The 26,662-nt window shown below is 53.0% G+C and overlaps 1 protein-coding gene across 1 annotated transcript in view; it reads right to left on the reverse strand.

Annotated features, from left to right (window-relative positions):
- col11a1a (collagen, type XI, alpha 1a) overlaps positions 1-26,662 on the reverse strand; it is a 1,142,395-nt gene that overhangs the window by 141,980 nt on the left and 973,753 nt on the right. Inside the window, 1 exon segment of the mRNA XM_072510277.1 lies at positions 15,234-15,287. Coding sequence (XP_072366378.1) covers positions 15,234-15,287 — 54 coding nt within the window.

The raw sequence follows: 26,662 nt of genomic DNA on the forward strand, positions 1-26,662 counted from the left end.
GGGGCGGGGGTATCAGACATCGGCGGGGGGGGGGGGGGGGCCTTATTGGCAGCCGGGGGACAGATCGGCACAGTCAGATCTTGGGGCGCGCGGCCGATCGGGGGCTCTAACTTCGCTGTCTGCCTCCGCGGTCTGAGTCGGCCATGGCGTGGCCGCTGGAGTGCGGAAGTGCGGGGCCCGTATCCGCAGCTAAAGCTGCGTGAATCACCCTGGCTCCCTGCTAGCCCCCTGCAGGGCACTGAATCGGCTCCATTGTTTCACAGGACCCTTCAGAGTAAAACACCAGCGTTTTTATGCCGGCATGGGGACATAGTCTCATTTTGAGTGAATGCAGCCCATGGTTTGCTTTCTGGAAGGAATTTGAATCAGCTGGTTGAGACTGGTTCAGAATCTTAGGGAAAGGACCAGTCCCATCGAGGGCCGAAGGGCCTGTACTGCACTGTAATGTTCGATGTTCAGACCCATTCAAATGAGAATGCAGAGTGTTGGGCCACGCCCTTGAATAGGGGTTTGGTTTATCAGATTTTGTTGTTGAATTGGAACAGTTAAGGGGGGATTCATTAAGTGTTATACACAGATTACTGTAGCTGTGGTGTCTTTATGTTTTATCATTTCACCTGAGGAAGGAGCAGCGCTCCGAAAGCTAGTGATTCGAAACAAACCTGTTGGACTTTAACCTGGTGTTGTAAGACTTAGTACTGGCCAACGCCAGCATCTCCACATCATCTTTATGTTTGTAATTGATAACATTTCTTGCTGTGTGTTATATATTTATATGTTAACTACATCCTTGGAATAAACCTTGTTTTGATGAACGTGTCTCGGGGGTCTGGTCAATCACACCTGAACTGAAGGCTCTTGTGCTCATCCCAGCCCAATTCAACATAAAGGTTATAGGTCAGATGAACTCCACAATACACTTTGGAGTTTATAAGTCCTGGTCCATAAGTGAGGTCAGGAGCTGAGTGTCCCTGGCGGAACCCAAACTGAGCACCTCTGAGCAGGTTGTTGCTGAGTAAGTGCCGCTTGATAGCTCTGTTGATGACTCCTTCCATCACTTTGCTGATGATGGAGAGTAGACCGATAGGGCGGGAATTGGCTGGGTTGGATTTGTCCTGTTTCTTGTGTACAGGACACACCTGGGCAATTGTCCACATTGCCGGGTAGATGCCAGTGTTGTAGCTGTACTGGAACAGCTTGGCTCGGGGTGCGGCAAGTTCTGGAGCACAAGTCTCCAGTACTATTGTCGGGATATTGTCCGGGCCCAGAGCCTTTGCCGTACCCAGTGCCTTCAGCAGTTTCTTGTTATCACGTGGAGTGAATTGGAATTGGCTGAAGACTGACATCTGTGATGCTGGGGACCTCCGGAGGGGACCGAGACGGATCATCCACTCGGCACTTCTGGCTGAAGATTGTAGCGAATGCCTCAGCCTCGTCTTTTGCACAGATGTGCTGGGCTCCTCCATCATTGAGGATGGGGATATTTTCAGAGCCTCCTCCTCCTATGGCAGGACTGCAGAGCTTAGATCTGATGCCCTTCTTGTGGAATTGCTTCGCTCTGTCTATTACTTGCTGCTTATGCTGTTTGGAACACAAGAAATGTAATGTATCGAAGTTCGCAATTGACACAAAGATGATTGGTAGAGCCAAGTATGCAGAGGATACCGGAAGTCTGCAGAAGGATTTGGATAGTTTAAGTGAGTGGGTTAGGGTCTGGCAGATGGAATACAATGTTGATAAATGTGAGCTCATCCATTTTAGGAGGAATAGCAGCAAAATGGATTATTATATAACTGGTAAAAAATTGCAGCATGCTGCTGTGCAGAGGGACCTGGGTGTCCTAGTGCATGAGTCACAAAAAGTTGGTTTATAGGTGCAATAGGTGATTAAGAAGGCAAATGGAATTTTGTCCTTCATTGCTCGAGGGATGGAGTTCAAGACTAGGGAGGTTATGTTGCAGCTGTATAGGGTGCTGGTGAGGCCACACCTGGATTATTGTGTTCAGTTTTGGTCTCCTTACCCGAGAAAGGACAAACAAAGAACAAAGAACAAAGAAATGTACAGCCCGGGAACAGGCCCTTCGGCCCTCCAAGCCCGTGCCGCCCATGCTGCCCGACTAAACTACAATCTTCTACACTTCCTGGGTCCGTATCCCTCTATTCCCATCCTATTCATGTATTTGTCAAGATGCCCCTTAAATGTCCCTATCGTCCCTGCTTCCACTACCTACTCCGGTAGCGAGTTCCAGGCACCCACTACCCTCTGCGTAAAAAACTTGTCTCGTACATCTCCTGTAAACCTTGCCCCTCGCACCTTAAACCGATGCCCCCTAGTAATTGACCCCTCTACCCTGTGGAAAAGTCTCTGACTATCCACTCTGTCTATGCCCCTCATAATTTTGTAGACCTCTATCAGGTCGCCCCTGAGCCTCCTTCGTTCCAGTGAGAACAAACCGAGTTTATTCAACCGCTCCTCATAGCTAATGCCCTCCATACCAGGCAACATTCTGGCACCCTCTCTAAAGCCTCCACATCCTTCTGGTAGTGTGGCGACCAGAATTGAACACTATACTCCAAGTGTGGCCGAACTAAGGTTCTATACAGCTGCAACATGACTTGCCAATTCTCATACTCAATGCCCCGGCCAATGAAGGCAAGCATGCCGTATGCCTTCTTGACTACCTTCTCCACCTGTGTTGCCCCTTTCAGTGACCTGTGGACATGTACTCCTAAATCTCTTTGACTTTCAATACTCTTGAGGGTTCTACCATTCACTGTATATTCCCTACCTGCATTAGACCTTCCAAAATGCATTACCTCACATTTGTCCGGATTAAACTCCATCTGCCATCTCTCTGCCCAAGTCTCCAAACAATCGAAATCCTGCTGTATCCTCTGACAGTTCTCATCGCTATCTGCAATTCCACCAACCTTTGTGTCATCTGCAAACTTACTAATAAGACCAGTTACATTTTCCTCCAAATCATTTATATATACTACAAACAGCAAAGGTCCCAGCACTGATCCCTGTGGAACACCACTGGTCACAGCCCTCCAATTAGAAAAGCATCCTTCCATTGCTACTCTCTGCCTTCTATGACCTAGCCAGTTCTGTATCCACCTTGCCAGCTCACCCCTGATTCCGTGTGACTTCACCTTTTGTACTAGTCTACCATGAGGGACCTTGTCAAAGGCCTTACTGAAGTCCATATAGACAACATCCACTGCCCTACCTGCATCAATCATCTTAGTGACCTCCTCGAAAAACTCTATCAAGTTAGTGAGACATGACCTCCCCTTCACAAAACCGTGCTGCCTCTCACTAATACGTCCATTTGTTTCCAAATGGGAGTAGATCCTGTCTCGAAGAATTCTCTCCAGTAATTTCCCCACCACTGAAGTAAGGCTCACCGGCCTGTAGTTCCCTGGATTATCCTTGCTACCCTTCTTAAACAGAGGAACGACATTGGCTATTCTCCAGTCCTTCGGGACATCCCCTGAAGACAGTGAGGATCCAAAGATTTCTGTCAAGGCCTCAGCAATTTCCTCTCCAGCCTCCTTCAGTATTCTGGGGTAGATCCCATCAGGCCCTGGGGACTTATCTACCTTAATATTTTTTAAGACACCCAACACCTCGTCTTTTTGGATCTCAATGTGATCCAGGCTATCTACACACCCTTCTCCAGACTCAACATCTACCAATTTCTTCTCTTTGGTGAATACTGATGCAAAGTATTCATTTAGTACCTTGCCCATTTCCTCTGGCTCCACACATAGATTCCCTTGCCTATCCTTCAGTGGGCCAACCCTTTCCCTGGCTACCCTCTTGCTTTTTATGTACGTGTAAAAAGCCTTGGGATTTTCCTTAACCCTATTTGCCAGTGACGTTTCATGACCCCTTCTAGCCCTCCTGACTCCTTGCTTAAGTTCCTTCCTACTTTCCTTATATTCCACGCAGGCTTCGTCTGTTCCCAGCCTTCTAGCCCTGACAAATGCCTCCTTTTTCTTTTTGACGAGGCCTACAATATCTCTCGTTATCCAAGGTTCCCGAAAATTGCCGTATTTATCCTTCTTCCTGACAGGAACATGCCGGTCCTGAATTCCTTTCAACTGCCACTTGAAAGCCTCCCACATGTCAGATATTGATTTGCCCTCAAACATCCGCCCCCAATCTAGGTTCTTCAGTTCCCGCCTAATATTGTTATAATTAGCCTTCCCCCAATTTAGCACATTCATCCTAGGACCACTCTTATCCTTGTCCACCAGCACTTTAAAACTTACTGAATTGTGGTCACTGTTCCCGAAATGCTCCCCTACTGAAACATCTACCACCTGGCCGGGCTCATTCCCCAATACCAGGTCCAGTACCGCCCCTTCCCGAGTTGGACTGTCCACATATTATTTTAAGAAGCCCTCCTGGATGCTCCTTACAAACTCCGCCCCGTCTAAGCCCCTGGCACTAAGTGAGTCCCAGTCAATATTGGGGAACTTGAAGTCTCCCATCACCACAACCCTGTTGTTTTTACTCTTTTCCAAAATCTGTCTACCTATCTGCTCCTCTATCTCCCGCTGGCTGTTGGGAGGCCTGTAGCAAACCCCCAACATTGTGACTGCACCCTTCTTATTCCTGATCTCCACCCATATAGCCTCACTGCCCTATGAGGTGTCCTCCCGCAGTACAGCTGTGATATTCTCCCGAACCAGTAGCTCAACTCCGCCTCCCCTTTTACATCCCCCTCTATCCCGCCTGAAACATCTAAATCCTGGAACGTTTAGCTGCCAATCCTGCCCTTCCCTCAACCAGGTCTCTGTAATGGCAACAACATCATAGTTCCAAGTAGTAATCCAAGCTCTAAGTTCATCTGCCTTCCCGTAATACTTCTTGCATTAAAACATATGCACATCAGGCCACCAGACCCGCTGTGTTCAGCAACTTCTCCCCGTCTGCTCTGCCTCAGAGCCCCACTGTCCCTATTCCCTAGTTCTCCCTCAATGCTCTCACCTTCTGACCTATTGCTCCCGTGCCCATTCCCCTGCCATATTAGTTTAAACCCTGACCAGTGACATACTGGCACTGGAGGGTGTGCAGAGGAGATTCACTAGGTTAATCCCAGAGCTGAAGGGGTTGGATTACGAGGAGAGGTTGAGTAGACTGGAACTGTACTCGTTGGAATTTAGAAGGATGCGTGGGGGGGTCTTATAGAAACATATAAAATTATGAAGGGAATAGATAGGATAGATGCGGGCAGGTTGTTTCCACTGGTCGGGGAAAGCAGAACTTGGGGGCATAGACTCAAAATAAGGGGAAGTAGATTTAGGACTGAGTTTAAGAGGAATTTCTTCACCCAAAGGGTTGTGAATCTATGGAATTCCTTCCCCAGTGAAGCAGTAGAGGCGGCCTCGTTGAACATTTTTAAGACAAAAGGTAGATAGATTTTTGAACATTAAAGGAATAAAGGGTTATGGCAAGAGGGCGGGAAAGTGGAGCTGAGTCCACAGAAGATCAGCCATGATCTCATTGAATGGTGGAGCAGGCTCGAGGGGCCAGATGGTCCACTCCTGCTCCGAGTTCTTATGTAAGTCCTGTGTTGTAGCTTCACCAGGTTGACACCTCATTTTTCGGTCTGCCTGGTGTTGCTCCTGGCACGCTCTCCCGCACTCTTCACTGAACCAGGGTTGATCCCCTGGCTGGGGGGTAATGGTAGAGTGGGGGATACGCTGGGCCGTGAGGTTACAGATTGTGGTTGATACAATTCTGCTGCTGATGGCCCCCAGCGCCGCGTGGATGCCCAGTCGCGAGTTGCTCGGTCTGTTTGAAGTCTATCCCATTGAGCACGGTGGTAGTGCCACACAACACGATGGAGGGTGTCCTCAATGTGAAGACGGGACTTTCTCTCCACAAGGACTGTGCAGTGGTCACTCGTGTCGATACTGTCAGGGACAGATACATCTGCAGCAGGCAGGTTGGTGAGGATGAGGATAAGTATGTTTTCCCTCTTGTTGGCTCCCTCACCACCTGCTGCAGTCCCAGTCTCGCAGCGATGCCCTTTAGGACCCGGCCAGCTCGGTCTGTGGTGGTATTACCGAGCCCCCTTGGTGACGGACATTGAAATCCCCACCCAGAGTATATTCTGTGCCCTCGCCACCCTCAGTGCTTCCTCCAAGTGGTGTTCAACATGGAGGGGTAACTGATTCATCAGCTGATGGTGGCCGGTACGGGGTAATCAGCAGGAGGTTTCCCTGCCCATGTTTAACCTGAAGCCACGAGACATCATGGGGTCCAGAGTCGATGTTGAGGACTCCCAGGGGAACTCGCTCCAGACTGTGTCCCACTGTGCCGGCCCCTCAAACAAAAGAACAGAGAAAATTACAGCACAGGAACAGGCCCTTCGGCCCTCCCAGCCTGCGCCGATCCAGATCCTTTATCTAAACCAGTCATCCATATTCCAAAGATCTACTTCCCTCTGTTCCCTGCCCGTTCATATATCTGTCTAGCTGCATCTTAAATGATGCTATCGTGCCCGCCTCTACCACCTCCGCTGGCAAAGCGTTCCAGGCACCCACCACCCTCTGCGTAAAAAACTTTCCACACACATCTCCCTTAAACTTTCCCCCTCTCACCTTGACATCGTGACCCCTTGTAATTGACACCCCCACTCTTGGAAAAAGCTTGTTGCTATCCACCTTGTCCATTACTCTCATAATTTTGTAGACCTCAATCAGGTCCCCCCTCAACCTCCGTCTTTCCAACGAAAACAATTCTAATCTACTCAACCTTTCTTCATAGCGAGCACCCTCCATACCAGGCAACATCCTGGTGAACCTCCTCTGCACCCTCTCTAAAGCCTCCACATCCTTCTGAAAATGTGGCGACCAGAACTGCACGCAGTATTCCAGATGTGGTCTAACCAAAGTCCTATACAACTGTAACATGACCTGCCGACTCTTGTACTCAATACCCCGTCCGATGAAGGCAAGCATGCTGTATGCCTTCTTGACCACTCTATCGACCTGCGTTACCACCTTCGGAGTACAATGGACCTGAACTCCCAGATCTCTCTGTACATCAATTTTCCCCAGGACTCTTCCATTAACTGTATAGTCCGCTCTTGAATTGGATCTTCCAAAATGCATCACCTCGCATTTGCCTGGATTGAACTTCATCTGCCATTTCTCTGCCCAACTCTCCAATCTATCTATATTTTGCTGTATTCTCTGACAGTCCTCCTCGCTATCTGCAACTCCACCAATCTTAGTATCATCTGCAAACTTGCTAATCAGACCACCTACACCGTCGTCCAGATCATTTATGTATATCACAAACAACAGTGGTCCGAGCATGGATCCCTGTGGAACACCACTAGTCACCTTTCTCCATTTTGAGACACTCCCTTCCACCACTACTATGTATGATTCTGTGAGTGTGACTGTGTCAGGCTGTTACTGACTAGTCTGTGAGAAGCTCTCCCAACTTTGGCACAAGCCCCCAGGTGTTAGTGAGGAGGACTTTGTAGGGTCGGCAGGGCTGGGTTTATTGTTGCCGGTGCCTGGTCGATGCCGGGTGGTCCGTCCGGTGTCATTCCTTTCTTGTCTTTCCGTAGCGGTTGAATACAACGGAGTGTCTCGCTCGGCCATTTCAGAGTCACCCACATTACTGTGGGTCTGGAGTCACGTGTAGGCCAGACCGGGTAAGGACAACAGATTTCCTTCTCGAAAGGACATTAGTGACCCAGATGGGGTTTTACAACAATCGGCAATGGTTTCATGGTCATCATTAGACATTTAATTCCAGATTTTTATTGAGTTTAAGTTTCACCACCTGCCGTGGTGGGATTCGATCCGGGGTCCCCAGAGCGTTACCCTGGGTCCCAGAGCGTTACCCTGGGTCCCAGAGCGTTATCCTGGGTCCCAGAGCGTTACCCTGGGTCCCAGAGCGTTACCCTGGGTCCCAGAGCGTTATCCTGGGTCCCAGAGCGTTACCCTGGGTCCCAGAGCGTTACCCTGGGTCCCAGAGCGTTACACTGGGTCTCAGAGCATTACCCTGGGTCTCAGAGCGTTACCCTGGGTCCCAGAGCGTTACCCTGGGTCCCAGAGCGTTACCCTGGGTCCCAGAGCGTTACCCTGGGTCTCAGAGCGTTACCCTGTGTCCCAGAGCGTTACCCTGGGTCTCAGAGCATTACCCTGGGTCCCAGAGCGTTACCCCGGGTCCCAGAGCGTTACCCTCGGTCCCCAGAGCGTTACCCTGTGTTCCCAGAGCGTTACCCTGGGTCTCAGAGCGTTACCCTGGGTCCCAGAGCGTTACCCTGGGTCTCAGAGCGTTACCCTGGGTCCCAGAGCGTGACCCCGGGTCCCAGAGCATTACCCTGGGTCCCCAGAGCGTTACCCTGGGTCTCAGAGCGTTACCCTGGGTCCCAGAGCGTTACCCTGGGTCTCAGAGCATTACCCTGGGTCCCAGAGCGTTACCCTGGGTCCCCAGAGCGTTACCCGGGGTCTCAGAGCGTTACCCTGGGTCCCAGAGCGTTACCCTGGGTCCCAGAGCGTTACCCTGGGTCCCCAGAGCGTTACCCGGGGTCTCAGAGCGTTACCCTGGGTCTCAGAGCGTTACCCTGGGTCTCAGACGTTACCCTGGGTCTCAGAGCGTTACCCTGGGTCCCAGAGCGTTACCCTGGGTCCCAGAGCGTTACCCAGGGTCCCAGAGCGTTACCCCGGGTCCCAGAGCGTTACCCTGGGTCCCAGAGCGTTACCCTGGGTCCCAGAGCGTTACCCTGGGTCCCAAATCGTTACCCTGGGTCCCAGAGAGTTACCCTGGGTCTCACACATTACCCTGGGTCCCAGAGCGTTACCCTGGGTCCCAGAGCGTTACCCTGGGTCCCAGAGCGTTACCCTGGGTCCCAGAGCGTTACCCTGGGTCTCAGACGTTACCCTGGGTCCCAGAGCATTGCCCTGGGTCCCAGAGTGTTTCCCTGGGTCCCAGAGCGTTACCCTGGGTCTCAGAGCGTTACCCTGGGTCCCAGAGTGTTACCCTGGGTCCCAGAGCGTTACCCTGGGTCCCAGAGCGTTACCCTGGGTCCCAGAGCGTTACCCTGGGTCCCAGAGCGTTACCCCAGGTCTCAGAGCGTTACCCTGGGTCCCAGAGCGTTACCCTGGGTCCCAGAGCGTTACCCTGGGTCCCAGAGCGTTACCCCGGGTCCCAGAGTGTTACCCTGGGTCTCAGAGCGTTACCCTGGGTCCCAGAGCGTTACCCTGGGTCCGAGAGAGTTACCCTGGGTCTCAGACATTATCCTGGGTCCCAGAGCGTTACCCTGGGTCCCAGAGCGTTACCCTGGGTCCCCAGAGCGTTACCCGGGGTCTCAGAGCGTTACCCTGGGTCTCAGAGCGTTACCCTGGGTCTCAGAGCGTTACCCTGGGTCTCAGACGTTACCCTGGGTCTCAGACGTTACCCTGGGTCCCCAGAGCGTTACCCTGGGTCTCAGAGCGTTACCCTGGGTCCCAGAGCGTTACCCTGGGTCCCAGAGCGTTACCCTGGGTCTCAGAGCGTTACCCTGGGTCCCAGAGCGTTACCCTGGGTCCCAGAGCGTTACCCTGGGTCCCAGAGAGTTACCCTGGGTCTCAGACATTACCCTGGGTCCCAGAGCGTTACCCTGGGTCCCAGAGCGTTACCCTGGGTCCCAGAGCGTTACCCTGGGTCCCAGAGCGTTACCCTGGGTCTCAGACGTTACCCTGGGTCCCAGAGCATTGCCCTGGGTCCCAGAGTGTTTCCCTGGGTCCCAGAGCGTTACCCTGGGTCTCAGAGCGTTACCCTGGGTCCCAGAGCGTTACCCTGGGTCCCAGAGCGTTACCCCAGGTCTCAGAGCGTTACCCTGGGTCCCAGAGCGTTACCCCGGGTCCCAGAGTGTTACCCTGGGTCCCAGAGTGTTTCCCTGGGTCCCAGAGCGTTACCCTGGGTCCCCAGAGCGTTACCCTGGGTCTCAGAGCGTTACCCCAGGTCTCAGAGCGTTACCCTGGGTCCCAGAGCGTTACCCCGGGTCCCAGAGTGTTACCCTGGGTCCCAGAGTGTTTCCCTGGGTCCCAGAGCGTTACCCTGGGTCCCCAGAGCGTTACCCTGGGTCTCAGAGCGTTACCCTGGGTCCCATAGCGTTACCCTGGGTCCCAGAGCGTTACCCTGGGTCCCAGAGCGTTACCCTGGGTCTCAGACGTTACCCTGGGTCCCAGAGCATTGCCCTGGGTCCCAGAGTGTTACCCTGGGTCCCAGAGCGTTACCCTGGGTCTCAGAGCGTTACCCTGGGTCCCAGAGTGTTACCCTGGGTCCCAGAGCGTTACCCTGGGTCCCAGAGCGTTACCCTGGGTCCCAGAGCGTTACCCCGGGTCTCAGACGTTACCCTGGGTCTCAGACGTTACCCTGGGTCCCAGAGCGTTACCCTGGGTCTCAGAGCGTTACCCTGGGTCCCAGAGCGTTACCCTGGGTCCCAGAGCGTTACCCTGGGTCCCAGAGCGTTACCCTGGGTCCCAGAGCGTTACCCTGGGTCCCAGAGCGTTACCCTGGGTCTCTGGGTTACTCGTCCAGCGACAATACCACTGCGCCACCCCCTCCCCTAGGTCAGTGTTTTTGAAACTTTTTTCGGACAACCCACTTTTACAGAATGACCGACTCTCGCAGCCCGAAAGGACCTTTTCACAATAGATTCTCCACAGTTACTTTTAAAAACGTCACACTTGCTGTTTTAAATGTAAAATTGTAAAGGACAGCTCTCTCCTGATGCCTTGCTAAAGGGGGTAACTCAGGATTATTTGGTATTATATCCTCACACCTACTGGTAGCATTTGGAGAATTGTGTGCTGGAAAGATCAACAGGCTCAATGTTGTAGTTTTAACATCACGTTCACTCGTTCCAAACCTAACACAACCTGGACAGGAGCCCAACAAACTGCCCTGACGACACTGTGGCCCAGGGACAGGAGGGCCACGTGCCAGCCTCGCGGGGCATTCACGGTCCTGCAGTGAGATTTTACCCAGAGAAAAATGGAAAAATTGGTCAGGCGAACTTTGGGGATCATTTTTGGAGACCTTTTGGTGACCTATTCTACATCATCCCATGACCCGTCTGCGGGTCGCGACCCCCACTGCCCTAGATAATGGTTAGATAGCGGCGGGGAACTCGCTGACAGATCCGGGAAACTCCCAGCGAAGCCCGACATTATCCTTTCCATTGGAGGTTACATCGCACCCGAGAGCTCAGGAAGCTGACAAAATGGTCTCCAATGGGGACTAATTAAAATGGGGGAGGCTCAAGGGGCTGGAAAGAGAGGAGCTGATGAGATAGAAAGGTGTAGAGGCTGAGGGGGTTACAGAGATAGGGAGGGGGTGTAGAGGCTGGAGGGGGTTACAGAGATAGGGAGGGGTGTAGGGTCTGGAGGGGGTTACAGAGATAGGGAGGGGTGTAGAGGCTGGAGGGGGTTACAGAGATAGGGAGGGGTGTAGAGGCTGGAGGGGGTTACAGAGATAGGGAGGGGGTGTAGGGGGTTACAGAGATAGGGAGGAGTGTAGTGGCTGGAGGGGTTACAGAGATAGGGAAGGGTGTAGGGGTTGGAGGGGTTACAGAGATAGGGAGGGGTGTAGAGGCTGGAGGGGGTTACAGAGATAGGGAGGGGGTGTAGGGGGTTACAGAGATAGGGAGGGGGTGTAGGGGCTCGAGGGGGTTACAGAGATAGGGAGGGGTGTAGAGGCTGGAGGGGGTTACAGAGATAGGGAGGGGGTGTAGGGGGTTACAGAGATAGGGAGGGGGTGTAGGGGCTCGAGGGGGTTACAGAGATAGGGAGGGGTGTAGAGGCTGGAGGGGGTTACAGAGATAGGGAGGGGGTGTAGGGGCTGGAGGGGGTTACAGAGATAGGGAGGGGTGTAGGGGCTGGAGGGGGTTACAGAGATAGGGAGGGGGTGTAGGGGCTGGAGGGGTTACAGAGATAGGGAGGGGGTGTAGGGGTTGGAGGAGGTTACAGAGATAGGGAGGGGTGTAGGGGCTGGAGGGGTTACAGAGATAGGGAGGGGGTGTAGGGGCTGGAGGGGTTACAGAGATAGGGAGGGGCTGGAGGAGGTTACAGAGATATGATGGGGTTGGAGGAGGTTGCAGAGATAGGGAAGGTTTGGAGGAAGTTACTGAGATAGGGAGGGGTTGGAGGAGGTTACAGAGATAGGGAGGGGTGTAGGGGTTGGAGGGGTTACAGAGATAGGGAGGGATGTAGGGGCTGAGGGGGTTACAGAGATCGGGAGGGGGTGTAGAGGCTGGAGGGGGTTACAGAGATAGGGAGGGGTGTAGGGTCTGGAGGGGGTTACAGAGATAGGGTGGGGGTGTAGGGTCTGGAGGGGGTTACAGAGATAGGGAGGGGTGTAGAGGCTGGAGGGGGTTACAGAGATAGGGAGGGGGTGTAGGGGGTTACAGAGATAGGGAGGGGTGTAGAGGCTGGAGGGGTTACAGAGATAGGGAAGGGTGTAGGGGTTGGAGGGGTTACAGAGATAGGGAGGGGTGTAGAGGCTGGAGGGGGTTACAGAGATAGGGAGGGGTGTAGAGGCTGGAGGGGGTTACAGAGATAGGGAGGGGGTGTAGGGGCTGGAGGGGGTTACAGAGATAGGGAGGGGGTGTAGGGGCTAGAGGGGTTACAGAGATAGGGAGGGGGTGTAGGGGCTGGAGGGGTTACAGAGATAGGGAGGGGCTGGAGGAGGTTACAGAGATATGATGGGGTTGGAGGAGGTTGCAGAGATAGGGAGGGTTTGGAGGAAGTTACTGAGATAGGGAGGGGTTGGAGGAGGTTACAGAGATAGGGAGGGATGTAGGGGCTGGAGGGGTTACAGAGATAGGGAAGGGTGTAGGGGTTGGAGGGTTTACAGAGATAGGGAGGGGTGTAGGGGCTAGAGGGGGTTACAGAGATAGGGTGGGGGTGTCGGGGCTGGAGGGGTTACAGACATAGGGAGGAGTGTAGGGGCTGGAGGGGGTTACAGAGATAGGAAGGGGGTGTAGGGGTTGGAGGGGTTACAGAGATAGGGAGGCGTGTAGGGGCTGGAGTGGTTACAGAGATAGGATGGGGTTGGAGGAGGTTGCAGAGTTATGGAGGGGATGGAGGAGGCTACAGAGATAGGGAGGGGTTGGAGGAGTTTGCAGAGATAGGATGGGGTTGGAGGAGGTTACAGAGATAGGGAGGGGTTGGAGGAGGTTACAGAGATAGGGAGGGGATGGAGGAGGTTACAGAGATAGGGAGGGGTTGGAGGAGTTTGCAGAGATAGGATGGGGTTGGAGGAGGTTACAGAGATAGGGAGGGGTTGGAGGAGGTTACAGAGATAGGGAGGGGATGGAGGAGGTTACAGAGATAGGATGGGGTTGGAGGAGGTTACAGAGATAGGGAGGGGTTGGAGGAGGTTACAGAGATAGGGAGGGGATGGAGGAGGTTACAGAGATAGGATGGGGTTGGAGGAGGTTACAGAGATAGGGAGGGGATGGAGGAGGTTACAGAGATAGGGAGGGGTTGGAGGAGTTTGCAGAGGTAGGGAGGGGATGGAGGAGGTTACAGACATAGGGAAGGGTTGGAGGAGGTTACAGAGATAGGGAGGGGTTGGAGGAGGTGTGGTGGTACGTATTAGGGGTAATACGGTACCTGTGAAGCAGAGAGGCTATTGGCTGACAGGTCCCGGGTCCTGGTTGGATCTGCCGCCTTCTGGCTCCGTCCTGAAGGCGGAGTATAAGAGCTTGAGTTCTCCCAGCAGCCCCATTCTGTAACTGAGCTGCTGGGGAACAAGTCTTGCTGAATAAAGCCTCGATTGACTTCATCACTTCTCGACTCGTGAGTAATTGTTGTGCTACAATTTATTAAGCAGACTTAAAAAGGCGATGGAGCTCCGGATCGCCCCGGAGTGTCTGCGAATCAGCCCCCACGCAGCAAACTCGGCGGCCGTGTTTAAACACTGGCTAGCGTGCTTCGAAGGCTACCTCCGAACGGTCCCCGGCCGGACCACGGAAGACCAGAAAATGCAGGTCCTGCATTCCAGGGTGAGCCCGGAGATCTACACGCTCACCGAAGACGCGGAGGATTTCCCGACGGCGCTCGCCATGCCGAAAGGAGTCTACATTCGGCCCATAAACCAGGTCTACGCACGCCACCAACTCGCGACGAGACGGCAAATCTCCGGAGAATCGCTCGACGAGTTCTGCAGCGCACTCTTGATTTTGGGAAGGAACTGCAACTGCCCGTCGGTGAGCGCAAACAAGCACACGGAGCTCCTAATCAGAGGTGCGTTTGTGGCAGAGACTGTTAGCGAGAGACTCGTTAGGACTCAGAGGCACGGGCCCTTGCAGCCTCCCTCGAGGTGGCCTCATAAAACGCCCACGCCTATGGCCCCGACCGCGTGGCAGCCCCTTGGGCTCCGTGGAGGAGGTTGCAGAGATAGGGAGGGGTTGGAGGAGGTTACAGAGATAGTGAGGAGTTGGAGGAGCACAGGGGGGATGGGTGAATGACCAGGGGTGAAATTCTCCGGAAACGGCGCGATGTCCGCCGACTGGGGCCCAAAACGGCGCCAATCAGACGGGCATCGCGCCGCCCCAAAGGTGCGGAATGCTCCGCATCATTGGGGGCCGAGCCCCAACATTGAGGGGCTAGGCCGACGCCGGAGGGATTTCTGCCCCGCCAGCTGGCGCGGAAATGACAACTCTGGGCGGCGCATTCGCGGGAGCGTCAGTGGCCGCTGACAGTTTCCCGCGCATGCGCAGTGGAGGGGGTCTCTTCTGCCTCCGCCATGGTGGAGAGCGTGGCGGAGGCGGAAGGGAAAGAGTGCCCCCACGGCACAGGCCCCGATCGCGGGCCAGGGCACCGTGGGGGCACCCCCAGGGGCCAGATCGCCCCGCACCCCCCCAGGACCCCGGAGCCTGCCCGCGCCGCCTTGTCCCGCCGTTCAAAAGGTGGTTTAATCCACGCCGGCGGGACAGGCAATTTATCGGTGGGACTTCGGCCCATCCGGACCGGAGAATCCAGCGGGGGGGCCCGCCAACCGGCGCGGCCCGATTCCCGCCCCCGCCGATGTCCGGTGCCGGAGTCTTCGGCAACCGGCGGGGGCGGGATTTACGGCAGCCCCCAGCGATTCTCTGGCCCGGTGGGGGGTTGGAGAATGACGCCCCTGTTGGCTAAACTGCAGCATTAAATATCAGCATTCAGATTACAGAGGAAGTGACAATCCCGTCTGCAGGAATCCCTTACCCGTTTTCCAGGAGGTCCCGGCGGTCCCGCTTCACCAGATGGTCCCGGAGGTCCCTGAAATATGTGAAAGACAACATTTATTTATCAAACAACAGCACTGATCATTAATACTGAATTAGACAACACTTTACAACATGGACCAAGCTGCTGTTCCAGCCCCACAGAGCCGCCCCCCCCCCCCCGCCTCACCCTCTTCCTCTCACACTATCAGCACCTCCTTCTATATGAGCGAGTCCCACATTCTCCCCACTCCCTGTGAGAGCGAGTCCCACATTCTCCCCACTCCCTGTGGGAGCGAGTCCCACATTCTCCCCCACTCCCCGTGGGGGGGAGTCCCGCATTCTCCCCACTCCCCGTGGGAGCGAGTCCCAACTTTTCCCCACTCCCGGTGGGAGTGAGTCCCACATTCTCCCCACTCCCCATGGGAGCGAGTCCCACATTCTCCCCACTCCCCGTGAGAGCGAGTCCCACATTCTCCCCACTCCCTGTGGGAGCGAGTCCCACATTCTCCCCACTCCCTGTGGGAGTAAGTCCCACGTTCTCCCCACTCCCTGTGGGAGCGAGTCCCACATTCTCCCCACTCCCTGTGGGAGTAAGTCCCACATTCTCCCCACTCACTGTGGGAGCGAGTCCCACATTCTCCCCACTCCCTGTGGGAGCGAGTCCCACATTCTCCCCACTCCCTGTGAGAGTGAGTCCCACATTCTCCCCACTCCCTGTGGGAGCGAGTCCCACATTCTCCCCACTCCCCGTGGGAGCGAGACCCACATTCTCCCCGCACCCTGTGGGAGCGAGTCCCACATTCTCCCCACTCCCTGTGGGAGCGAGTCCCACCTTTTCCCCACTCCCTGTGGGAGCGAGTCCCACCTTTTCCACACTCCCTGTGGGAGCGAGTCCCACATTCTCCCCACTCCCTATGGGAGCGAGTCCCACATTCTCCCCACTCCCTGTGGGAGCGAGTTCCACATTCTCCCCACTCCCTGTGGGAGCGAGTCCCACATTCTCCCCACTCCGCGTGAGAGCGAGTCCCACATTCTCCCCACTCCCTGTGGGAGCGAGTTCCACATTCTCCCCACTCCCTGTGGGAGCGAGTTCCACATTCTCCCCACTCCCTGTGGGAGCGAGTCACATATTCTCCCCACTCCCTGTGGGAGTGAGTTCCACATTCTCCCCACTCCACATGGGAGCGAGTCCCACCTTTTCCCCACTCCCTGTGGGAGCGGGTCCCACATTCTCCCCACTCCCTGTGGGAGTGAGTTCCACATTCTCCCCACTCCACATGGGAGCGAGTCCCACCTTTTCCCCACTCCCTGTGGGAGCGGGTCCCACATTCTTCCCACTCCCTGTGGGAGCGAGTTCCACATTCTCCCCACTCCCTGTGGGAGCGAGTCCCACATTCTCCCCACTCCCTGTGGGAGAGAGTCCCACATTCTCCCCACTCTCTGTGGGAGCGAGTCACATATTCTCCCCACTCCCTGTGGGAGTGAGTTCCACATTCTCCCCACTCCACATGGGAGCGAGTCCCACCTTTTCCCCACTCCCTGTGGGAGCGGGTCCCACATTCTCCCCACTCCCTGTGGGAGTGAGTTCCACATTCTCCCCACTCCACATGGGAGCGAGTCCCACCTTTTCCCCACTCCCTGTGGGAGCGGGTCCCACATTCTTCCCACTCCCTGTGGGAGCGAGTTCCACATTCTCCCCACTCCCTGTGGGAGCGAGTCCCACATTCTCCCCACTCCCTGTGGGAGCGAGTCCCACATTCTCCCCACTCCCTATGGGAGCGAGTCCCACATTCTCCCCACTCCACATGGGAGCGAGTCCCACATTCTCCCCACTCTCTGTGGGAGTGAGTTCCACATTCTCCCCACTCCACATGGGAGCGAGTCCCACCTTTTCCCCACTCCCTGTGGGAGCGAGTCCCACATTCCCCCACTCCCTGTGGGAGCGAGTTCCACATTCTCCCCACTCCCTGTGGGAGCGAGTTCCACATTCTCCCCACTCCCTGTGGTTACAGGGAGGAGGTTACAGAGATAGGGATGTGGTTTACTAGACCACTCAAAGGAAGCGGCGCCCCCCTGACCTGTACATCTGTACTCCCACCCATAATGTAAACACACACTCTGCCTGTACCGCATGCACACACTCTGCCTGTACCGCATGCACACACTCTGCCTGTACCGCATGCACACTCTCTGCCTGTACCGCATGCACACTCTCTGCCTGTACCGCATGCACACTCTCTGCCTGTACCGCATGCACACACCCTGCCTGTACCGCATGCACACACCCTGCCTGTACCGCATGCACACACCCTGCCTGTACCGCATGCACTCTCTGCCTGTACCGCATGCACACACCCTGCCTGTACCGCATGCACACACCCTGCCTGTACCGCATGCACACACCCTGCCTGTACCGCATGCACACTCTCTGCCTGTACCGCATGCACACACCCTGCCTGTACCGCATGCACACACTCCGCCTGTACCGCATGCACACACCCTTCCGGTACCGCATGCACACTCTCTGCCTGTACCGCATGCACACACTCTGCCTGTACCGCATGCACACTCTCTGCCTGTACCGCATGCGCACACTCTGCCTGTACCGCAAGCACACACTCTGCCTGTACCGCATGCACACACTCTGCCTGTACCGCATGCACACACTCTGCCTGTACCGCATGCACACTCTCTGCCTGTACCGCATGCACACTCTCTGCCTGTACCGCATGCACACTCTCTGCCTGTACCGCATGCACACTCTCTGCCTGTACCGCATGCACACACCCTGCCTGTACCACATGCATACTCTCTGCCTCTACCGCATGCACACTCTCTGCCTGTACCACATGCATACTCTCTGCCTCTACCGCATGCACACTCTCTGCCTGTACCGCATGCACACTCTCTGCCTGTACCGCATGCACACTCTCTGCCTGTACCGCATGCACACTCTATGCCTGTACCGCATGCACACTCTCTGCCTGTACCGCATGCACACTCTCTGCCTGTACCGCATGCACACACCCTGCCTGTACCGCATGCACACACTCCGCCTGTACCGCATGCACACACCCTTCCGGTACCACATGCACACTCTCTGCCTGTACCGCATGCACACTCTCTGCCTGTACCGCATGCACACACTCTGCCTGTACCGCATGCACACTCTCTGCCTGTACCGCATGCGCACACTCTGCCTGTACCGCAAGCACACACTCTGCCTGTACCGCATGCACACACTCTGCCTGTACCGCATGCACACACTCTGCCTGTACCGCATGCACACTCTCTGCCTGTACCGCATGCACACTCTCTGCCTGTACCGCATGCACACTCTCTGCCTGTACCGCATGCACACTCTCTGCCTGTACCGCATGCACACTCTCTGCCTGTACCGCATGCACACACCCTGCCTGTACCGCATGCACACTCTCTGCCTGTACCGCATGCACACACCCTGCCTGTACCGCATGCACACACTCCGCCTGTACCGCATGCACACACCCTTCCGGTACCACATGCACACTCTCTGCCTGTACCGCATGCACACTCTCTGCCTGTACCGCATGCACACACTCTGCCTGTACCGCATGCACACTCTCTGCCTGTACCGCATGCGCACACTCTGCCTGTACCGCAAGCACACACTCTGCCTGTACCGCATGCACACACTCTGCCTGTACCGCATGCACACACTCTGCCTGTACCGCATGCACACTCTCTGCCTGTACCGCATGCACACTCTCTGCCTGTACCGCATGCACACTCTCTGCCTGTACCGCATGCACACTCTCTGCCTGTACCGCATGCACACTCTCTGCCTGTACCGCATGCACACACCCTGCCTGTACCACATGCATACTCTCTGCCTCTACCGCATGCACACTCTCTGCCTGTACCACATGCATACTCTCTGCCTCTACCGCATGCACACTCTCTGCCTGTACCGCATGCACACTCTCTGCCTGTACCGCATGCACACTCTCTGCCTGTACCGCATGCACACTCTCTGCCTGTACCGCATGCACACTCTCTGCCTGTACCGCATGCACACTCTCTGCCTGTACCGCATGCACACTCTCTGCCTGTACCGCATGCATACTCTCTGCCTGTACCGCATGCACACTCTCTGCCTGTACCACATGCATACTCTCTGCCTCTACCGCATGCACACACCCTGCCTGTACCGCATGCACACACACCTCTCGTAACACACGTGCACACACACCTCCCGTAACACACGTGCACACACACCTCTCGTAACACACGCGCACACACACCTCCTGTAACACACGTGCACACACACCTCCTGTAACACACGTGCACACACACCTCCCGTAACACACGTGCACACACACCTCTCGTAACACACGTGCACACACACCTCCCGTAACACACGTGCACACACACCTCCTGTAACACACGTGCACACACACCTCCCGTAACACACGTGCACACACACCTCCCGTAACACACGTGCACACACACCTCTCCACGCAGCCACACACGCACACAGTTAGGAAAGAGTTAAGTTTCCCAGAATTTGAGTTAGAATTGGTGTTTTCATTGCTTTTATTTTTTAATAAATTTATCTTACCGTTTAAATAGACTGCACCATATAAATAAAGGGGATATAGGTGGCACTGGGAGAGTTGATTGTGAAGTGATCACTGCTCAGAGTAAACCTGCATTTGAAGAAGTCAAGATTTTCTTTCTAGTTTCATTGGCAGAGTTCCCTCGGAGCTGAACAAACGCAGCAGAGGATTCTGGTGGTAAGTAAAAAAGGATTTGACGAATTTGCTTGAGTTCTTCGAAGATGGAACAAGCAAGGTGGATAATGGGGATGCTGTAGATGTTGTATATCTGGGCTTCCGGCAAGCGTTTAATAATGTGCCCCACAGAAGGTTAATTCACAAGGTGAGATCGCAAGGGACTGGGGTAATTTATTATCTTGGATAGAAGACTGGCTGACGGACCGGAGACAGAGAGTCGGGATAAATGGGTCTTTTTCTGGAAGGCAAGATGTAACCAGTGGGGGGGGCCAGGGTTCGGTCCTCGGGCCCCAGCTATTTACAATCTATATTAATGACTTGGATACAGGGATAGAAGGTTCTATAGACAAAGTTTCAGTTGACTCAAAAATAGGAGGGCCAGTAAGTTGCAATGAGGAATTAAGAACCTTACAAATGGATAGAGATAGGTGAGGAGAGTGGGCCAAAATGTGGCAGATGGAGTTTAATGTGGATAAATAAGTGTGAGGTTGTGCATTTTGGTCGAAAGAATGGAACAGCAACTTATTATCTCAATGGGGAGAGACTTCGGGGAGCTCCTATGCAGAGGGATCTGGGTGTCCTTGTGCAGGAGTCACCGAAAACTAGCATGCAGGTGCAGCAGGTAATAAAGAAAGCAAATGGAATGTTGGCATTTATAGCAAAAGGAATTGAGTAGAAAGGTAAGGAAGTGTTGCTGCAACTGTACACGTAATTGGTAAAACTGCACCGGGAGTATTGCGCAGGTTTGGTCCCTTTATTTGAGGAAAGATGTAGTGACATTGGAGGCAGCTCAGAGGAGATTCACTAGGTTGATTCCAGAGATGAGGGTTTGTAGTATGAGGAGAGATTAAACAGTTTAGGCCGATACTCTCCTATACTTTAGAGTTTAGAAGAATGAGGGGAGATCTCACTGAGGTATACAAGACGCTAAACGGTCTGGATAAAGTAGACGTGGAGCTGATGCTGCCTCTTGTGGGGATTCTAAAATGAGAGGGCATAATCTTAGAATAAGAGGTCGCAAATTAAAACAGATTTGAGGAGAAACTGCTTCTCCCGAAGGGTTGTGAATCTGTGGAATTCGCCACCCCAGAGAGCGGGGGATGCTGGGACAGTGAGTAAATTTAAGGAGGAGTTAGACAGATTTTTAATTGGTGCTGGGTTGAAGGGTTATGGAGAACGGGCAGGACGGTGGAGTTGAGGCCAGGATGGGATCAGCCTTGATCGTATTGAGGGTGTGAGGCTCGGGAGGCTAAATTGCCGACTCCCGCCCCGAGGTCATGTGTTCCAGGGAGGAGACCCTCTGGCTGATTTCGCAATCCTGCTCTTGGTCTGTAGCATTGTAGGTAACGGATGAGGAACATGTCAGCCGTGATAGAATGGCGGAGCAGACTCGATGGGCCGAATGGCCTAATTCTGCTCCTATATCTTGTGAACTTAAAAGGATTGCGATTGAAGATTTCTTCAGAGCAAAGACTGCATTTTGGGTTTCTTACGTGGAAGAGTGTTTGAATTAACTTGGAAAACATATTGCTGAATCTCAGGGTAGAGTATCGAGGTGACTACCCATTGGTTGTTTGATGAGTGTCAACCCTACAACCAGTGGAAGAATGAAGTTACCTTGTGGACAATGGTGATGTTCTTGCCCCAGCAAAAGCGAGGATTGGCCGTGGCACTTTCGCTACTGTACAGAAACAATATCCAATGGAAGGTCTCTTTGGAAATGGAGCCTGAGCATTTGAACTCGGATGAAGGTTTGGAGACATTAATGACTTTTATGGATAAGATTTACCTAAAGGATGACTTATTGAGTGGGTATGGGGCCTGAGACTGTAAAGCGACTGTTTAACGATTGGACTAAAATTACAAATATGGGTAGACTTCTGTTATTTGAAGGATGTTAAATCTGCGGATAGACACACCCTTTAGAACAAATGTCAGGGGCCCTAAAAAAATTCCTGGGAAGCCTTCTTTTCCGGCAGGATTCATGACACAAATGAGACAATAAGAGAGACTATGGAAGACACGATGTTAACGTGATGACGAGGGTGGTCTAGAAACAGCGGAAGAAGATTCATCACTCAAAATAATGACAGAAACACCTTTCACAATTATAGCAGGAGGCATGAATTGGGAAATGTCCCAATCCCAGCTTGTGGGCAGTCGGTGTTTGTGTGATTTGAAGTTGCAACTATCCTGAGCAACATAATTGGATGTTTGAAACCAAACACGAGACAGAAGATTCTGAAGAAGACGAGGGAGATATTGACCAAAGAGAAGACATTGTCTCAGCAACAGGAAGTTTCAGTCCAGTCAAGAATGTGCTGGTCACAGAGTCCTTGAATTGTAGACAGCAGGCGTACATCTACAGTGTGTGGAATAAGAGCCCGAATTCCTTGTAAAATCACCAGAGTAAATCATTTTATTCCAATTAAAGGGCGATTTAGCGTGTTCAATCCACCTGCCCTGTACATCTTTGGGTTGTGGGGGCGAAACCCACGCAGACACGGGGAGAATGTGCAAACTCCACATGGACAGTGACCCAGAGCCAGGATCGAACCTGGGACCGCGACGCCGTGAGGCAGCAGTGCTAACCACTGTGCCACCCAGAATTGATGTGTTAATTGTTTTTTTTGTTTGATAGATTTCACTTAATGTTTAAATAGTGAGCACCATATAAATAAAGGGGAGGCAGGTGGCACTGGGAGAGTTGATTGAGAAATGATCACTGCTCAGATTTGAAGTCAACATTTGCTCTTATTAGCAGAGTGCCTTTGGAGTTGAGCACACAACGGCCCAAAACATACGCGTGCACACACACATGTGCTTGCACACACACACAGCCCATAACACACGCATGCATACACACGCGGCCCAAAACACACACGTGCACACACACACACACGTGTGCAGACACACGGCCCCAAACACATGTGTGCACATTGTGATTTCGGCGGCAGCGGTGCGCAGGGGCCTTCTTGGAGGTGAGTAGTGTATTTAAAAACCTTACCTTTACAGGAGCAGCCCTTTGGATTTCGGCGGCAGCGGTGCGCAGGGGCCTTCTGGGAGGTGAGTAGTGAATTTAAAAAGCCTTGCCTGGTCCCGTGTCTTCTTCTTTTCTGTTTTATTTGTTTTTATATAAGGCGGGAACCGGAAGTTCGACCTCTGGCCAGTCCCCCCCCCCCCCCCCCCCAACCAATATATTCTGGTGGAGAGGAAACCCGAGACACTACACGTGTAGTGTCTCCCACCCGCCCTCCTCCTCTAACCTAATGATAAGACCCATTGGTGTAAGGTAGTGCCATATTATATTATTATATTATTAGCATTGTGCAGGTCAAGGATCGGAGGAGGAGGAGCAGTCTCTGTCAGCGAGAGAACCTGAGAACATCTCAGACACTCAGAAGGTAAGAAGGTAAGTAAGTGATTTTTACTTTTATACCTGTTTTTCAAATTGTGTGTGTCGGGGGGAAACTGAAGCGACATCACAGAAAAGCTGTGACCTGAGTGGCTGGTTGGGATTCTAACCTAAATTTAAAAACAATTTGAGTATTTGGGAACTAATTAAACATAATAACTTAATTATAATTTAGAGGATATCTAAGCCAGAGATCGGAGAGTATTATAGTTAGCTATCGCATTTCCAGTAGAAATCTAGTGCTAGGAAACAGATAGTTGACAGTAACTTTGAAATTTAAAAAAAAGTATTTAAAAAAAAAAAAGACAAATTTTAATTAATTGACGCAATGTCAGTTAGAGGGGTGCTGTGCTCTGACTGTGAGATGTGGCAGGTCCGGGAGGCTTCCAGCGTCCCGGATGGCTTCATCTGCAGAAAGTGCACCCAACTGCAGCTCCTCACAGACCGCATGGTTCGGTTGGAGCAGCAATTGGATGCACTTAGGAGCATGCAGGTGGCGGAAAGCGTCATAGATCGCAGTTATGTAAATGTGGTCACACCCAAGGTGCAGGCAGAGAAATGGGTGACCACCAGAAAGGGCAGGCAGTCAGTGCAGGAATCCCCTGTGGTTGTCCCCCTCTCGAACAGATATACCCCTTTGGATACTGTCGGGGGGGATAGCCTATCAGGGGAAAACAGCAGCAGCCAGAGCAGTGGCACCACGGCTGGCTCTGATGTTCAGAAGGGAGGGTCAAAGCGCAGAAGAGTAATAGTAATAGGGGACTCTATAGTCAGGGGCACAGATAGGCGCTTCTGTGGACGTGAAAGAGACTCCAGGATGGTATGTTGCCTCCCTGGTGCCAGGGTCCAGGATGTCTCCGAACGGGTAGAGGGAATCCTGAAGGGGGAGGGCAAACAGGCAGAGGTCGTTGTACATATTGGTACTAACGACATAGGCAGGAAGGGGCATGAGGTCCTGCAGCAGGTGTTCAGGGAGCTAGGCAGAAAGTTAAAAGACAGGACCTCGAGGGTTGTAATCTCGGGATTACTCCCTGTGCCACGTGCCAGTGAGGCTAGAAATAGGAAGATAGAGCAGACAAACACGTGGCTAAACAGCTGGTGTAGGAGGGAGGGTTTCCCTTATCTGGACCACTGGGTGCTCTTCCGGGGCAGGTGTGACCTGTATAAGATGGACGGGTTGCATCTAAACCGGAGAGGCATAAATATCCTGGCCGCGAGGTTTGCTAGTGTCACACGGGAGGGTTTAAACTAGTATGGCAGGGGGGTGGGCACGGGAGCAATAGGTCAGAAGGTGAGAGCATTGAGGGAGAACTAGGGAATAGGGACAGTGTGGCTCTGAGGCAGAGCAGACGGGGAGATGTTGCTGAACACAGTGGGTCTGGTGGCCTGAAGTGCATATGTTTTAATGCAAGGAGCATTACGGGTAAGGCAGATGAACTTAGAGCTTGGATTACTACTTGGAACTATGATGTTGTTGCCATTACAGAAACCTGGTTGAGGGAAGGGCAGGATTGGCAGCTAAACGTTCCAGGATTTAGATGTTTCAGGCGGGATAGAGGGGGATGTAAAAGGGGAGGCGGAGTTGCGCTACTTGTTCGGGAGAATATCACAGCTATACTGCGAGAGGACACCTCAGAGGGCAGTGAGGCTATATGGGTAGAGATCAGGAATAAGAAGGGTGCAGTCACAATGTTGGGGGTATACTACAGGCCTCCCAACAGCCAGCGGGAGATAGAGGAGCAGATAGGTAGACAGATTTTGGAAAAGAGTAAAAACAACAGGGTTGTGGTGATGGGAGACTTCAACTTCCCCAATATTGACTGGGACTCACTTAGTGCCAGGGGCTTAGACGGGGCGGAGTTTGTAAGGAGCATCCAGGAGGGCTTCTTAAAACAATATGTGGACAGTCCAACTAGGGAAGGGGCGGTACTGGACCTGGTATTGGGGAATGAGCCCGGCCAGGTGGTAGATGTTTCAGTAGGGGAGCATTTCGGTAACAGTGACCACAATTCAGTAAGTTTTAAAGTACTGGTGGACAAGGATAAGAGTGGTCCGAGGATGAATGTGCTAAATTGGGGGAAGGCTAATTATAACAATATTAGGCGGGAACTGAAGAACATAGATTGGGGGCGGATGTTTGAGGGCAAATTAACATCTGACATGTGGGAGGCTTTCAAGTGTCAGTTGAAAGGAATACAGGACAGGCATGTTCCTGTGAGGAAGAAAGATAAATACGGCAATTTTCGGGAACCTTGGATGACGAGTGATATTGTAGGCCTCGTCAAAAAGAAAAAGGAGGCATTTGTCAGGGCTAAAAGGCTGGGAACAGACAAAGCCTGTGTGGCATATAAGGAAAGTAGGAAGGAACTTAAGCAAGGAGTCAGGAGGGCTAGAAGGGGTCATGAAAAGTCATTGGCAAATAGGGTTAAGGAAAATCCCAAGGCTTTTTACACGTACATAAAAAGCAAGAGGGTAGCCAGGGAAAGTGTTGGCCCACTGAAGGATAGGGAAGGGAATCTATGTGTGGAGCCAGAGGAAATGGGCGAGGTACTAAATGAATACTTTGCATCAGTATTCACCAAAGAGAAGGAATTGGTAGATGTTGAGTCTGGAGAAGGGGGTGTAGATAGCCTGGGTCACATTGTGATCCAAAAAGACGAGGTGTTGGGTGTCTTAAAAAATATTAAGGTAGATAAGTCCCCAGGGCCGGATGGGATCTACCCCAGAATACTGAAGGAGGCTGGAGAGGAAATTGCTGAGGCCTTGACAGAAATCTTTGGATCCTTGCTGTCTTCAGGGGATGTCCCGGAGGACTGGAGAATAGCCAATGTTGTTCCTCTGTTTAAGAAGGGTAGCAAGGATAATCCCGGGAACTACAGGCCGGTGAGCCTTACTTCAGTGGTGGGGAAATTACTGGAGAGAATTCTTCGAGACAGGATCTACTCCCATTTGGAAGCAAATGGACGTATTAGTGAGAGGCAGCACGGTTTTGTGAAGGGGAGGTCGTGTCTCACTAACTTGATAGAGTTTTTCGAGGAGGTCACTAAGATGATTGATGCAGGTAGGGCAGTAGATGTTGTCTATATGGACTTCAGTAAGGCCTTTGACAAGGTCCCTCATGGTAGACTAGTACAAAAGGTGAAGTCACACGGGATCAGGGGTGAACTGGCAAGGTGGATACTGAACTGGCTAGGCCATAGAAGGCAGAGGGTAGCAATGGAGGGATGCTTTTCTAAT

This window comes from Scyliorhinus torazame, chromosome 7, assembly GCF_047496885.1.
Source record: "Scyliorhinus torazame isolate Kashiwa2021f chromosome 7, sScyTor2.1, whole genome shotgun sequence".
Taxonomy (NCBI): Eukaryota; Metazoa; Chordata; class Chondrichthyes; order Carcharhiniformes; family Scyliorhinidae; genus Scyliorhinus; species Scyliorhinus torazame.